Below are 14,610 nucleotides of genomic sequence, written 5' to 3'. Positions count from 1 at the left end.
TGGTCTAGTTCATCTACAAACATGGCTTCTCCTATGAATGGTAGGCCTTCCACGCCTTTCCTGGAGTCCGCATCAGCAGTCCACTGGCGTAGCCACAAGCCCCTGCGTGCTGACACTGCCATAGCGGTGGTGCGTGCATTAAGCAAACCAATCTCTTTTATGGCTTCCAACATAAAGTTCGCAGAGTCCTGTATATGCTGCAGGAGTAAAACAACATCCCCCCTAGACGAGGAATCTAACCCCTCAATTAGGTTATCTGACCATTTAGCAATGGCTTTTGTGATCCACGCACATGCAGTAGTGGGTCTCTGGGCCACCCCAGCAGCTGTGTACAATGATTTGAGTGTAGTCTCAATTTTACAATCAACCGTATCTTTTAGGGAGGCTGCACCAGGGACAGGAATTACAATTTTTCGTGACCGCCTAGAGACTGATGCGTCCACTATTGGTGGATTTTCCCATTTTTTCCTATCCTCCAGAGGAAAAGGTAAAGATGAGAGCAACCTTTTAGGGATTTAAAATTTCCTATCAGGAATAACCCACGGTTTTTCAAACAGGGTATTCAATTCCTTTGACGCAGGAAATTAAAATAAGATTTCTCACACTCCTTATCAGGAATTTGCAGAACATCTCTGATAGCCTCTATAAGAGCCTCTATTCCCTGTGACAGAGTAGCATCCCTCCCACCCCCACCCCACGCCCCCTCCAAATCCACCTCACCCTCCTCCATGTCTGACCCATCAGCGTCAGAGTCAGACTGCAGGATATGGGCCAGAATTGAGATGCTGGTTTGGGGACTGATTCTAAATTCATAAAATCATCCACAGTCTGTTTTAATTATTGCGTCTCTTTCTCATTGCGGGATAGCTTTGTAGAAATATTTGAGATCATTCCCTTAATGGAATTAACCCACTCCGGTTCAGCCCCACTATTCCGGGAAGGTGCACTGCTGAGTACCCAGTAGTGAGCCCCCTGGGGAAGAGGAACACTCCGCTGTAGAAGAAACACACTCTTTGCCTGACATAATGTAAATGTGACAGCACACACACACACACACACACACACACAGGAAAAGGTTAAGCACACTTAACCCACAAAGAGCCCTTCAGGGAGACACAGTTATTTGGAGCCAGCCCCCACCGCGCCCTTATCGCTAATGCCAAGATTAGCCGGGTCGCAGACTAAGTACACTGATAGGGGACTTAGTACACTAATAATCGCTCCCCCCCTGCTATGAACCCCTGGTACCTCTGAGGTAATCTGGAATCTCTCCGGAGGAGCTGCGCGTCCCTGTCAGTCAGCATCTGTGTCCACTACAGAGGGAAAATGGCTCTGGTGAACTGCTGGATTTGCTCATAGTGAAGGCCGCGCCCCTTCAATGGCGCGTGGTCTTCCCGCTTTTTTTTATACTGGCTGAGGTAATCTGGTGCTTAAAATGGAGAGAAACTGTTTTAAGGCTGTTTTTGCCAGTGAGAGTACTGTGTACAGTGTACTGAGACGCAGCTGTGTACTGTGACTGTAGACACATTCCGCCCTGGCTAGAAGACGTGCGTCTCCGTACCCTCATGCCACCATAATGACCGGCGACCCGCTAGTCGGGATGCCGGCTTAGTACTCCCCACTCTTCATTGTTCAGGCTCTGTTAGGGGTGGCGGCGTGCTGCGAGAATGTACGCTCGCCGTGGTGGGGCATGCGAATAGTTCCCTCAGGAGCTCAGTGTCCTGTCAGCGGGGAACGGGACCATTAACCCTTCAAGAGGTTGGGCCGTTTACCCCCCTAAGTCCCACGAAGCAGGCAGGCTGGTGCCAACCAGCCCTGCCTGAAAATAACAAACATATAAAATAAACGCAGAAAACTCTTCAGGAGCTTCCATAAGCGTGACCGGCTCCACCAGGCACATTTTCTAAACTGAGTCTGGTAGGAGGGGCATAGAGGGAGGAGCCAGCCCACACTATCAAATTCTTATAGTGCCCATGGCTCCTAGTGGACCCGTCTATACCCCATGATACTAAATGGAACCCCAGTATCCTCTAGGACGTAAGAGAAATACACTTTAAGTTAAAAAAAAGTCCACAGAGCTAAAAACACAATACAATGTTCATGTCCCTATGAAGACTACCGATAGACTGTATATGCTTTGGAAACACGTATCAGGTTTGGACTGGACAATGAGGAATATTTAAAATGGAGAGCTACAGTAGACAGACACACACATATGGGGGGAATTAAATAGTTTAATTGCAACCGATCTCCCATCTAGTGATGGGAGATCCCGGGGCGATATTCAATTGTCCCCCGTTATCGTGCCCGTATCAGTCGGGTTTAGCCGAGTAAAATGATAAAACTCAAGTAAACGAAAGAGCGCGGCGCGTAAAGTCTCGTTTAGGCGCCCAAATGGGTCACTTTTTACACATTTCAGCTCAGCACCCTAAGGGGTAGCGAGCTGAAATTAAGTTCTCGCACCCATCGGCAGCAACATTTGAATAGCTGTGGGCGGGCGCAAGCAGGGACCCGCGATAACATTTGAATCTCGCCCATAATGTATAGATACAGAAACACCTGTAATCTAATTGCATAATTTAATTTTAATACCTAAAAATGGAGGGAGAGCAATACAATTATTATTACTCCACTTTGACTCTGTACAGTTGCTGTAATTTACATTATATTCCTATGGGATGTTTCCAGTCTTTTATAGTTCATTACATTCCTGAGCTATAGAAGCCCTGCTGAGTTAAAAATGCCAAATAAAATTACATCTCAGTCACTGATTTATGTTATACCTTCCTTTGTTCAAAACCAATTAGTGTTAACCTACTTTTTACTTATCATAAACTTTATACTGATCGTGTAAAAAATATTTAAAAGGCTAAATAAGAAAAAATACACACAGGTATGTATAAAAAACAACAACACAAAGTATAACAAAAAATGACTTTCCAAATAAATAAAAGCAGCTTAGAATGTAAGTAGCGATATAGTAAAAGGACCAGAGATCTGTCAGGATGCTAATGAATCATAGGTTTATATTTGTTTTTGTAATTTACCTAGACTAGAGTGTAAATATGTGCACCAAGTAGAAAATCAAATGTTTACAGATGCATTCCTGCGGTATTGATAGTCTTATTTATATTGTTCTCCAATAGAAGAAAAGTTTCATAGCTTTTCTCGGAGCAATAAAAACATAATAGAAATCTTTGAAAGGCAACTTGCAAAGAAAAAAAAAAGAATGAAAAAGAAAAAACAATGTTGTTGACAATGCAAAATATGAAAAACCTCAGACAAGACTATATTAGATGTCTGACATCAAATCAATGGGTTATGTTGACAACTATCTGTGGCATACTAATCCAGACAGATTACATAGGGACCGATTCAGTTACTGTGCACATGGGAAAAACCATGTTGCACTGTAGGTGGGGCAGATGCAAATGTGGAGAGACATTTTAGGTTTGGGAGGAGTGTCCCCTAGTTCAAATCCAGGGGCAGATCTAGACTTTTCTTTTAGGACAGGGGGAACAGTTTAACAATTAATCCTGACTCTTCCCCTTTCCAGTCCTATCTCCTCCCCTTGTACCCTCCCGATGACAGTGTGATGCTGGGACTTTAAGTTCCTCAACAGTAGGACAGAGAGACAATAGGTACATATTATTACACAGTATGTGATGCTGGGACTTGTAGCTCCAAAGCTGTAGGATAGATCTGAACAGAGCACCCATATAAAGAGCTCTATTCATACATATGTCTTAAGGCTGTGGGAGAGGAGACTGCTGGGATGTGGGCTCCGCTGCTGATCTTAAAGCAGGTTATCCTGCAGGTTGACAGGCAGAGGCGTTTGCGGAGAGGGACGGGGGCGGAGGCGGCCGACGTTGGAAAAAATGTTTGTGTGTCGTCCCCGTTTTCTGGGAGTAGAGAGGACAAGGACTGAGTCGCGACAGCATCGCAAATGCGAGGAGGAGGTGGTTTGCGCTTCCTGAATTTGCTAAGGACTGCAACAACAAAGTTGCTGCGAGCAGCTTTGCATTTACAATCCTTAGTGAATTAGGCCCTTAGTTTGCCCAAGTGCACCTCTGCATTAGAGTACAATTTTTCACTGTAATTATGGGCCTGATTCAGAGGTGGATGCAAAGACGACTGTCTTTGGGCGGTCACCTGTCTGTATCTTTATGCAAATGCCGCTACAAAGTCCTTCCCTGGAGTACATCCATACATCTTCATGTGTAAGGACTGAGATACTCACTCTCAGCATCTGTTTATGCTGTATTACCTATGGCAGGTGCAGCTTCTACATCTATTTGAGCGGACAGTTGCCTGTGTACGCAGTCACTTTCACCAACACGCCTGTGACACTTCCATATGATGTCCATAAGACAGACTCTCTCTGTCCATGCCCTAAGCCACCTCCCTGTCACTGCCCACTACATTTTTAATACAGTTCTCAGTTCATTCATCTAAAATGCAATTACAGCTCTGTACGAACACAATCGGGACACATGCGCAGGGTGGCTTAAATGCACGCACAGCAGCAGTGGCTACATCGGCAGAGCATTCACCTCTGAATCAGGCCATAGGTGTCTTTCCCAACCACAATCTTTATAAATAAAACAAAAACAAAACAAAAAAAACATTTCTGAACTAGGCTAGACTGCATAATAAATGGGCTAACAAGCAATTGTAAAGACAGCTAAACAATAAAAAAGCAGTGCATTTAAAGTCAAAGGTAAATGCAGGATTTCAAGAGCGGCGGTTTCTCCATCTGTGGTTCTGAAGAAAGCGTAACATTTAACACTATGGGTTTTTTTTGTCTTCCATCCACTTTCATGCCGCAACACCAACCTATCTGTGCCCTATTACACACCTAATTTTACCATCATCATGGTTCTCACATACCCCAGGGCCGGGTTTGAAGCCAGGTTTAGCAGTAGATCTCTGCAATGGGAGGAGCGGCTGCAGCTAGTCATGCACAGCGGCTCCCCCTCTGCCATCTTCTTAAATACAGTGCATAGAGAGAGTTCTGCTTAGCAGAAACACCTCCTGATTGGGCCACTGATAGTAATCATTTAAAATCAATCAACAAAGCAAGTAACTAAAAAAAAAAAAATAATAATAATAATTACAAGGATACTCACTGCAGCAGAATCAACGTCGCTGTGTACTGCAACTGTTTTTATACCCATTTTCCTGCATGTCTTGATGACCTGGTTGAAAACATTTTGTTAATAATATAGAATATGATCAAGATCTCAGGATTGTTCTATAAAATGAAAAAAAAAATCTGTGATTTGCAAAACAAACAAAAAAAATACTGGAGGTCATTCCGAGTTGTTCGCTCGCAAGGCGATTTTAGCAGAGTTGCTCACGCTAAGCCGCCGCCTACTGGGAGTGAATCTTAGCTTCTTAAAATTGCGAACGACGTATTCGCAATATTGCGATTACAAACTTCTTAGCAGTTTCAGAGTAGCTTCAGACTTACTCGGCATCTGCGATCAGTTCAGTGCTTGTCGTTCCTGGTTTGACGTCACAAACACACCCAGCGTTCGCCCAGACACTCCTCCGTTTCTCCAGCCACTCCCGCGTTTTTTCCGGAAACGGTAGCGTTTTTTCCCACACGCCCATAAAACGGCCTGTTTCCGCCCAGTAACACCCATTTCCTGTCAATCACACTACGATCGCCTGAGCGAAGAAAAAGCCGTGAGTAAAAATCCAAACTTCATAGCAAATTTACTTGGCGCAGTCGCAGTGCGGACATTGCGCATGCGCACTAAGCGGAAAAACGCTGCGATGCGAAGAAATTTTCCGAGCGAACGACTCGGAATGACCTCCACTATTTCTAAACATGTAATGCATATAATAAAAATTAGTAAGCAATATCACTATTTCACATGGTTTTCAACTGCCCACGGTAATTTACTGCAAGCTAATTGATCCCTCGTGTCTATCCAATTAGCCCTGAAGGCAGCCCGATGCTTATTGGGGAAAAAAATTTGCCACCCGCTGAGGTCCTGAAAAAAAGAACTGATAAGTGCTTTGTTCTCGCAATTGCATCTGCAAAAACACATAGGACCGTGAGCTTATCCCGGATAGTATGTGTTTTCACCCAAAAACGGGTCATATTTGGGCTGGGGGAAGAAAAAAAAAAGGGGCCTACAACTGAATTTCCCGAAAACTACCATCTGCAAAGATCACTGTAAAAGTCTTTTTTTTTTTTCATCCAAAAACATTTTGGGGGTAACAATCCCCGGCCCTAAAGCGACAATTCACAAGAAAAAAAAATACAGGTTTGTTTTATTATATAAACTCTGTGACAGGATATAAGAATAATCATGGTATTTACCATTTCTTGGTTTGTTTTTTTTAGGTTGCTATTAATTTAATTATAATAATGATTCTATAATAATGAGTCTATAAACTGTTATCGGCTATCATAGCAACCATAGTCACATGATGTATTGAGCAGAGAAGCTTTTGACATCCTTTCCCAGCTTCTCCTGACATTTTGAATGCTATGGGCCCACATGCAGCCCCAAATCAGTCGCAAATGACCGTTCACAGTGCCCTGGACATCGCAGCATGACCAACATGCTACAGCCATTTCGGAAAGGACAGTGGTAGAATTCTTCGAAACTGAAGCATGTTGAAGTCTATGGATGCATCCTTGGACGCAGTTTCACTGGCCCCTGGTAGAGTAGTTTTGGACATCCTGAGTAACCGGATATTTGATTATGCAAACGATGGTTGCAAGGTTGATTCGATGCTGCGTCTTTGGATGCAAGCAGCGAAAGGTGGTTGCATATTGCAACATTAGTGTCCACCACTGAATCAGGCCCTATCCATCCGTGGTTGTGCCTGCCAGCAAGAAATAATGATTTATTAGAGTACAGTAAAAAAAACAGTATCAGACACCAGCTGCAAAAGCTTCTCCTAAGTGGATGCCTGACTAAGGGGTTGATTCATAGAAGTATGCAGCAGCCATGTCCATCTCGTCTGCGCATGTGCAATGGCCACATTGCGTGCGTGACCCTTCTCCTTGTGGCCACATCCTGGAAAGATGCGGCCGCAAGATGATTGTCAGCGGCGAGCGTTCGGGGGCGGCTATACTGTGTTTTGTGGGCTGAGCAGATGTGTGCCAGGAGCGTTTTCAGGGCGGCTGACCGCCTGACAGCATGCCAGGGTTCAACCTCATTTAGATGCGTCCGCAATTACATTGCGGACACATCGTGAGGGGTTGCCACACACATGCTCAGTGGCCTTGCCCAGAGCTGGGTAACCCCCAACATGTGAGGAGATGGATGCAGATCTTGCTGCATATGCATCGATCTGCGTCCATCTCTGAATAACACCAAGGGCCTAATTCACTAAGGTTTGCAATTGCAAAGCGGTCTACAGCAGTTTGTAATTGCAATTCTATGGGCCCCATTAGCAAAGCAAATGAAGGAGGAAGTGCATACAACCTCCTCCCTGCATTTGCGATGTGATCACATCTGAGAAGAACATTGTGACCATCGGTCACGATGTTCATCTGCGATTGCAGGCCGAGTAAGCTTAAGGTTTCTCAGCCTTTCCGTCGCAGTGCGGCTTCCAAGGCCAAGGAAGCGGTGTCGTGACGCAATCATTGGCCTCTCCACTCCCATAAAACGGGGGCAGCACCCCCCCGTTTTCACGAATGCAGGCTGCGCCTCCCTTCGAACGCCTCTGTCTGTGAATTAGGCAGAGGCGTTTGTATACCTCCACTGCAATCGCAGGACTCGTTCCGCATGTGCGCAGGACTCCACCATCAGTGAAATGCAGTAAGGGTCGCATCAGCAATCCTTACTGAATCACCCCCTAGGTCGCATCAAAAGTTCTATGGTGTGGGTAATAGAGCGGCTACGTTCCTGGCACACATACTGTTGATTTCATCAAGGTTTTTCTAAAAGACCTCAAATTGCCATCCTTAGACACTGCAAGGTCTAAACGCTCCCTAAACACTAAAGGTGCATACACACGGTGCGATATGCACTTAATGTTCTTTACCATTTTGACTATATAGTCAAAATCGTAAGGAAAGTTAGTGCATATTGTACCATGTGTACACAGCTTGCGATGCCGATGCACGGTCCAGCAGGATCAGCATCACAAGAAAAAAAATAGACTGTGCAGGCAGCCCAACGTTAACTATATCGCTCCGGCCCCGTCGAATAGTCAATGTTGGGCTGTATGGCGCATCACGCCGTGTGTACACAGCATAAGAATCCACCTGGAAATTAAGCAGGTTCCTAAAGACAAAATCACAGGCCCAGAGGGCTACAGTACATTAATAATTTTATGTCACTTTTGCTGAAGGCCTTTGCCCCTATGGTATTTATTCTGGAAGCCAAGATAAATACAATTCTTAAGCCACGTAAAGATCCTTCAGATACTAAAAACAAGAAGACCATTGCACTGTTAAAATTGGATTTATGACAAGCTCATTGCCAACAGTTTAAAAAATCTTCTTCAAGTGAGATCTGTTCTAAGCAGTCAAGCCTCGGATTAATCCCACTGGGTTTTCAACATGATAGGGCTGGGTTGTATCTTCTAAAGGGCAAGTTTATAGAAGTGGCGCTATTGCCATGAGCAACCAGATACAAGATATTATCTTCTAGAAGGTGCAAGAATCTGATTGGTTGTGATGGGCAACATCTCCATCTCTAGAAACCCGCATTTAGCAAATATACCACCTGGTGTCCAACTCGGAATAAGATCTTCTATTACTCGCCCTTTGATGTTGAAAAAGCCTTTGAAAAACTACACCGGCAATAAATGTACCCAAAGTCTTGCTTCAGCTTGGTCTTCAAGGAGAAATCCTAACTTTGATCATCGCTCTTAATAAGGGTCCCTCCACGGGTGGGGATCTATATGCCGGCGTTTGGGATGCCGGTGGTCAGAATACAGACAGTGGCAACCTGATCTTCAGAATCCCGTCAGGGAAAAGCAAGTTATACTTACCTTCTCTCAATGGTCCCCTAACCCTACCCTCCCTTCTAGTTGTCTAAACCTAACCCTCCCCACAGCTTAACCCTAACACATCTCGGTGGTACCTAAACCTTACCCCCATTTCCCGCAGCCTTAACCTAACCCTCTCCCCCCCTGCAGCCTAACCCTAACCCCTCCTCTGGCCATAGCCTAATCCTAACTCTCCCCTGCAGCCTACACCTAACCCCACCTACCCCACAGCTTACCGCTCCTGCGGCCCGGCACACAATCAGTCAGGATCCCGGCGGCGAGCTTGTGAATCGTTGACAACATTCAGAGTACTGTAGGGATTCTAGCATCTGTATTTCAACTACCAGAATCCCAAATGCCGGGATCCTGCCAGATCGCCCCATCCACTACAATATTCAGCAATTATATTTTTTCTGGTAACGGAACCACTGGACCAAAAACTCTGTTCCTTCTTCAACATCTTTCAAAAATTGTGTTTGTTTGTGGATTATATCCTATTTTTTGTGAGTGACCCAGAGACCTCGATGTTGTCCCTACAAGATATTCTTGACCATTACAGTGTAGCCTTTTGAATATTACCAAATCAGAAGCTCTATTTATCGGTATTTTTTACTTTTAATTGTCCAACTTGAAAACTACTTACCTGTATTATCTCCGTATTCAGATCCCAGCTTTCATTAATTGCGGATGTCTTTACTGTATATATTTTACCATTAATCACCTAACTTACCAATCATGCCAATTTCTGGGTTACTTAGACCACCTAGCGACTTTTAAAATATCAGTGCTCCCAAAAGAGAGGATTTTGGTACTTACCGATAAATCCATTTCTTTGAATCCACTAGGGACACTGAAGTTAGACAGCTGGGGTGTTAAGATTGCAGACCGGAGGTAGCACAATGTAGTAATAAAAAAGTTATTCACAGCTGGATCCTCCTCCTTTACACCTCCCATCCCTCCAGTCTGAAAAATTGACGGAGAGAAGAGGGAACATGAAAGACTAAAGCCTTGCGGGAAGGAACCAATCATATCACAACGTCAAACAGCAACCAAGAACTATCAAAAAGAAAACAAACAAACAAACCAGTAACCAACCTGTTTTAACCAATATAACAAGAACACGCAGGCTGACAGCACCGAGGCGGGCGTCCAGTGTCCACGAGTGGATTCAGGGAAATGGATTTATAGGTAAGTTCTAAAATCCTCTTTTTTCCCCCATCATCCACTAGGGGACACTGGAGTTAGATAGTTGGGTACGTCCCAAAGATACCCCTATGGGTGGGAGTGCTGTCCGATGCCTGTAGAACCAAATCAACCAAAATTGGAATCCCTAGATGCAAAGGTGTCAAATTTGTAGAAACAAGTGAACGTATGCGCTGATGACCACTTTGATACCATTCTCCCTTAAAATCCTGTTTTCAAGAACTAAGCCGTCAAACGTAGTCGGTTCAGATCCGGGTGAGAAATGGGCCTTGTGAAAGCAGATCCTCCCTCTGCGGAAGTCTCCAAAGCACCTCCACTAGAAGTCTCTTCAGATCCAAGTACCAACTTCTGCGAGGCCAATTTGGCGCTATCAAAATTACCCACGCTGTTTCCGGTTTTCCTTTTTTAACACCCTTCGCAATGAAACGGTGGGAATATGTATACCAGGTTATAGTTCCAGTGAATTACTAGCGCGCTTACCGTTTCTGCTGCTGGATCCCGCGTCCTGGCCATATACCTCGGCAACTGATGGTTGTACCGAGAGGCCATTAGATCTACCTGCGGTAAACCCCACCGTCTTACCACTGCGTTAATAACCTGGGGGTGTAGACTCCATTCTCCTGGGCGCATATCCTGATGGCTGAGGTAATCTGCCTCCCAATTGTTCACTCCTGGAATAAAGACTGCCGATAGGATTATGTCATGTTTTTCCTTCTAGGACAGAATCTTTGTAGCCTCCCTTAAGGCCATGCGGCTCTTTGTTCCTCCCTGCCGGTTTATGTATGCCACTGCAGTCACATTGTCCGATTGCACTCTCACGTGTTGAGCTCTTACTAGACTCTCCGCTTCAAGGAGTGCATTGTAGATGGCTCGAAGTTCCAGTACATTTACTAGCAAGCTGCTCTCGTATGGTGACCATCTCCCCTGAAATTGATGGTTGCCTAGTACTGCACCCCATCCTCTGAGGCTGGCATAAATCGTCAAAATTATCCAATCCCAGATTCCAAACCTTATTCCCCTTGATAGGTTTTTGTGAACAGATCACCAAATCAACAAAGTCCTGGCCTGAGGTGAAAAGCAAATTCTTCGGTGGAGGAGTAGATGCATGCCCGCCCCCTGAGCAATCAGATTTAACCGAAAAGGTCTGGAATGTAGTCTGCCGTATTGGATCGCTTCGAAAGATGCCACCATTTTTCCCAGAAGCCGTACACAGAGATGTAGAGATACAGTCTGATTCTGTAAGACTTGTCGAATCTCCTTGATGTCTCGAACCTTGTCTTCTGGAAGGAACACACTAAAATGGTATCATGTCTAAAACGAGACCAAGGAATTGAATGCTCTGTGTCAACTGTAAACTGGATTTTTTGAAGTTCACAATCCAACCGTGTCGAATTAGAAACTGATGAGTGATTCGAGTATCCCGGATCAATAGATACTGGGAAGGAGCCCTGATCAGAAGGTTGTCCTGATACGGTATGATCGTTACCCCTAACAATCTCAATTTTGCTATCATGACTGCCATGATCTTTGTGAAGATTCTCGGGGCTGATGATAGTCAGAAACGGTAGAGCTCTGAATTGGTAATGATTTTTGTCCACCACAAACCTTAAATTAGCTTGGTGTGGATACCAAATTAAGACATTGAGGTACGCATCCTTTATATCCATCGACACCATGAATTCCTGTTTCTCCAGGCTCGCAACGACCAACTGTATCGATTCCATTTTGAATTTGTAAACCGTCAGGAATTGACTTAAAACGAGGATTGGTCTGACAAAACCATCTGGTTTCGGTACTACAAAAAGATTTTAATAAAAACCCGTTCCTCTTTGTGGAACCGGAACTGGCATAATTACTTCCATGAGAAGTAACTTCTGAATAGCCTAATGCCGTCGCTCTTTGAGGGCACAGAGGAAGACTTGTAGTAAAAAACTGTCTGTGAGGTCGGGTTAGAAAATCCATTTTGTAACCCTGGGAGATAATATTGTTGATCCAGATTCTGGGGAGGTTTCGGCCCAGGCTTCCTGAAACCTTATCAACCGTGCACCCACCTTGGGAAACAGTGATGCCACGGTCTTGTCAGCAGGCTTAGAGTCCTAAATGAATTAAACACCGGACCAGAGTAGTTTCTTCTTACCGGTGGCGTGGTTCTAGGATATGTGGTAGGCAGACATGTAGGTTTTCCCGCCGTGGCCTGTGAAATCCACTTGTCTAATTCAGGAACAAATAACGCTTGCCCCACAAAGGGAATCGCTTCCACTGCCTTCTTTGAATTGGAGTCCAGCTGCCACTCTCTGAGCCAGAGAATCCGTCTGGCAGATATAGCCGAAGCGGAGATGTGTGATGCTATTCTGCTAGCATCTTTTGTAGCTTGGCAAATGTAAGTGGCCGACTCACAGATATGTTCCGCTAGTCAAACTATTTCTTCCTGATTATTATCTTCCGCCACTGCTCAAACTATTTGCCCAGCCCAAGCAACAATAGCCTTATTAACCCATGCACTGATAATCGTAGGTCTCTGTGATACTCCTGCAGCCACAAAGATGGATTTAAAGGCCGTATCTAATTTACGATCGGACACATCTTTTAGTGTAGTCACATTCGGTATTGTTAAGATTGTCTTTTTTGACAATCTAGCCAGAGAAGCATCCACAATCGGTGGTACATGTCCCCCTTAGGTAGGGGATAATTAATTGTGAACTTTTTGGGTAATTGGAAGGGTCTACCGGGCTGCTTCCATGCTTCTCCCCATCTGATCCTGGAGTGTCTGAGGAATCGGAAATTCCGCCACTTAGGTTTCTGAGATTCAAACAGATCAAAAACTTCAGGTTCCTTAATCTCCTCTTGTTTGAAATTAAGGACCTGTTAAACAGCTTCAATAAGGGATTCTAACCCTTTGACCTCTGAGTCCTCCTCCTGAGGACTAACATTAAAAATCTCCTCAACTGACTCCCTCTCTTCCTCATCCACCAAGAGACCCTCCTCCTTTTCCGACTCTTCCTGTAGGACAGAAAGAGGTCTCTTTACAGATTTACGCATAGTCTTTTCTACCTGTGCTGGCGGAGTAAGTCTAATTAGGAATTACTCCATAGTCTTTGAGAAACCCGTAGCCCATTCTACATGCTGCTTGTGAGATTCCAACATTTCTTTAGAAATATCTGCCAGGGCATTTTCCCACGACATGGATGGAACCCTACTCCCAGGTTGAGCGCCCATTCCCAAACATGTGTCGCACAAACCCGGAGCTGCCAACACTAGAGCTCTTATTCTCAAATTTTGAACATACATAACAAATTTTTGTGGTTGACGCCATGTTAAAAACACCCACACACACACACCAACTAACAGTGCTTTCACCCTATTAGTATAGATGGAGAAAGACCGTAAGGATATGGGGAGCAATGAAAAATAGGTAGTCACACAGATGGAATTGTATATAAAAAAATATATATAATTTTTTTTTAACCAGCTAGACGTTTACAAGCCCAACACCACCAACTGTTGAGACAGCTTCAGTTGTAACAGGGTAGACAATTCTGATGCTCCCCCTCCGCAGAACCGGTCAGCAGCATCCCTTGGAAGACAACCGAGTCTTTATTAATATAATGCAAAATTCTGAGAGATCTTTAGCAGCAGTGCTCTTATATCCCATCTCTATTTAGCACAGAGACAGCGCAAAGAGAACTCCCATAAATGTACATGCAGTGGGAAGACACAACAGTCAGACATAGCTTCTGTTATAAGCATCTAAATGCAGGAGAAAGAGCCTCTTACAACTATGCCTCCCTCACTGTGATATTGCCCGCTCTAACAGTGCGCCTAACTGTGAAAACAAAATGGCTGCAACTAAAAATTATCCTTCACCTCGCTGCTTCACTGCCTTGCAGCGAGGAGACTAGAGCCCTTATGTACCTGCGAGCGCTCTCAGGGTAGCCGGATTCGCAGCCAAAGAACTAGCGCCTGTACCTTATAGTTTTTACTGCCTTAGCTGCCCGTGCTCTCCCCCGCCTCCGCTGGTATGCTCGTCCGCCAGACTCACCATGGGTCAACTATATGACCCATGCCATCTGACCGGCGCTCCAGAGCTGCCGCCTGCTTGCGCCGTGTCTCCAAACCGCTGTGCCTGGCGGGGGGAGCCTAATATCTTCTAGGGGAATCTAAGAGCTGCACTTCCCAGAGCTACTCATTGTTAGAAGATCTTGAGTGAGAGGCTTATCCCTTCCATCGGGATCTTTGTCTTACATGTACTGTAAAAGTACCCTTTAGTGACAGCCTGCACCCTTTCAGTCGGGTGGGATAGGGCCACTGAACTTTAAATAGAAAAACTTTTGTGGAGCAAGACCTCCTTTCTGTGCTTCTACCTCCTAGCATAATTTTTCAAACCTGGAGGGATGGGGAGGCGTGAAGGGAGAGGAGCCAGCTGTGAATATTTTTTTTATTACT

At 44.8% G+C, this 14,610-nt stretch overlaps 1 protein-coding gene across 4 annotated transcripts in view; it reads right to left on the bottom strand.

The window, feature by feature from the left end:
- Window positions 1-14,610, bottom strand: part of PCCA (propionyl-CoA carboxylase subunit alpha) — a 972,421-nt gene that overhangs the window by 840,787 nt on the left and 117,024 nt on the right. For all 4 annotated transcript variants that reach the window (XM_063953234.1, XM_063953235.1, XM_063953233.1 and 1 more), the window contains exon 4: window positions 5,130-5,198. In XM_063953234.1, coding sequence (XP_063809304.1) covers window positions 5,130-5,177 — 48 coding nt within the window. In that variant the 5' untranslated portion in view covers window positions 5,178-5,198. The remainder of the gene's footprint in view (window positions 1-5,129; window positions 5,199-14,610) is intronic.

This window comes from Pseudophryne corroboree, chromosome 2 (assembly GCF_028390025.1).
Source record: "Pseudophryne corroboree isolate aPseCor3 chromosome 2, aPseCor3.hap2, whole genome shotgun sequence".
Taxonomy (NCBI): domain Eukaryota; kingdom Metazoa; phylum Chordata; class Amphibia; order Anura; family Myobatrachidae; genus Pseudophryne; species Pseudophryne corroboree.
This window is presented reverse-complemented; position numbering and strand designations above follow the sequence as displayed.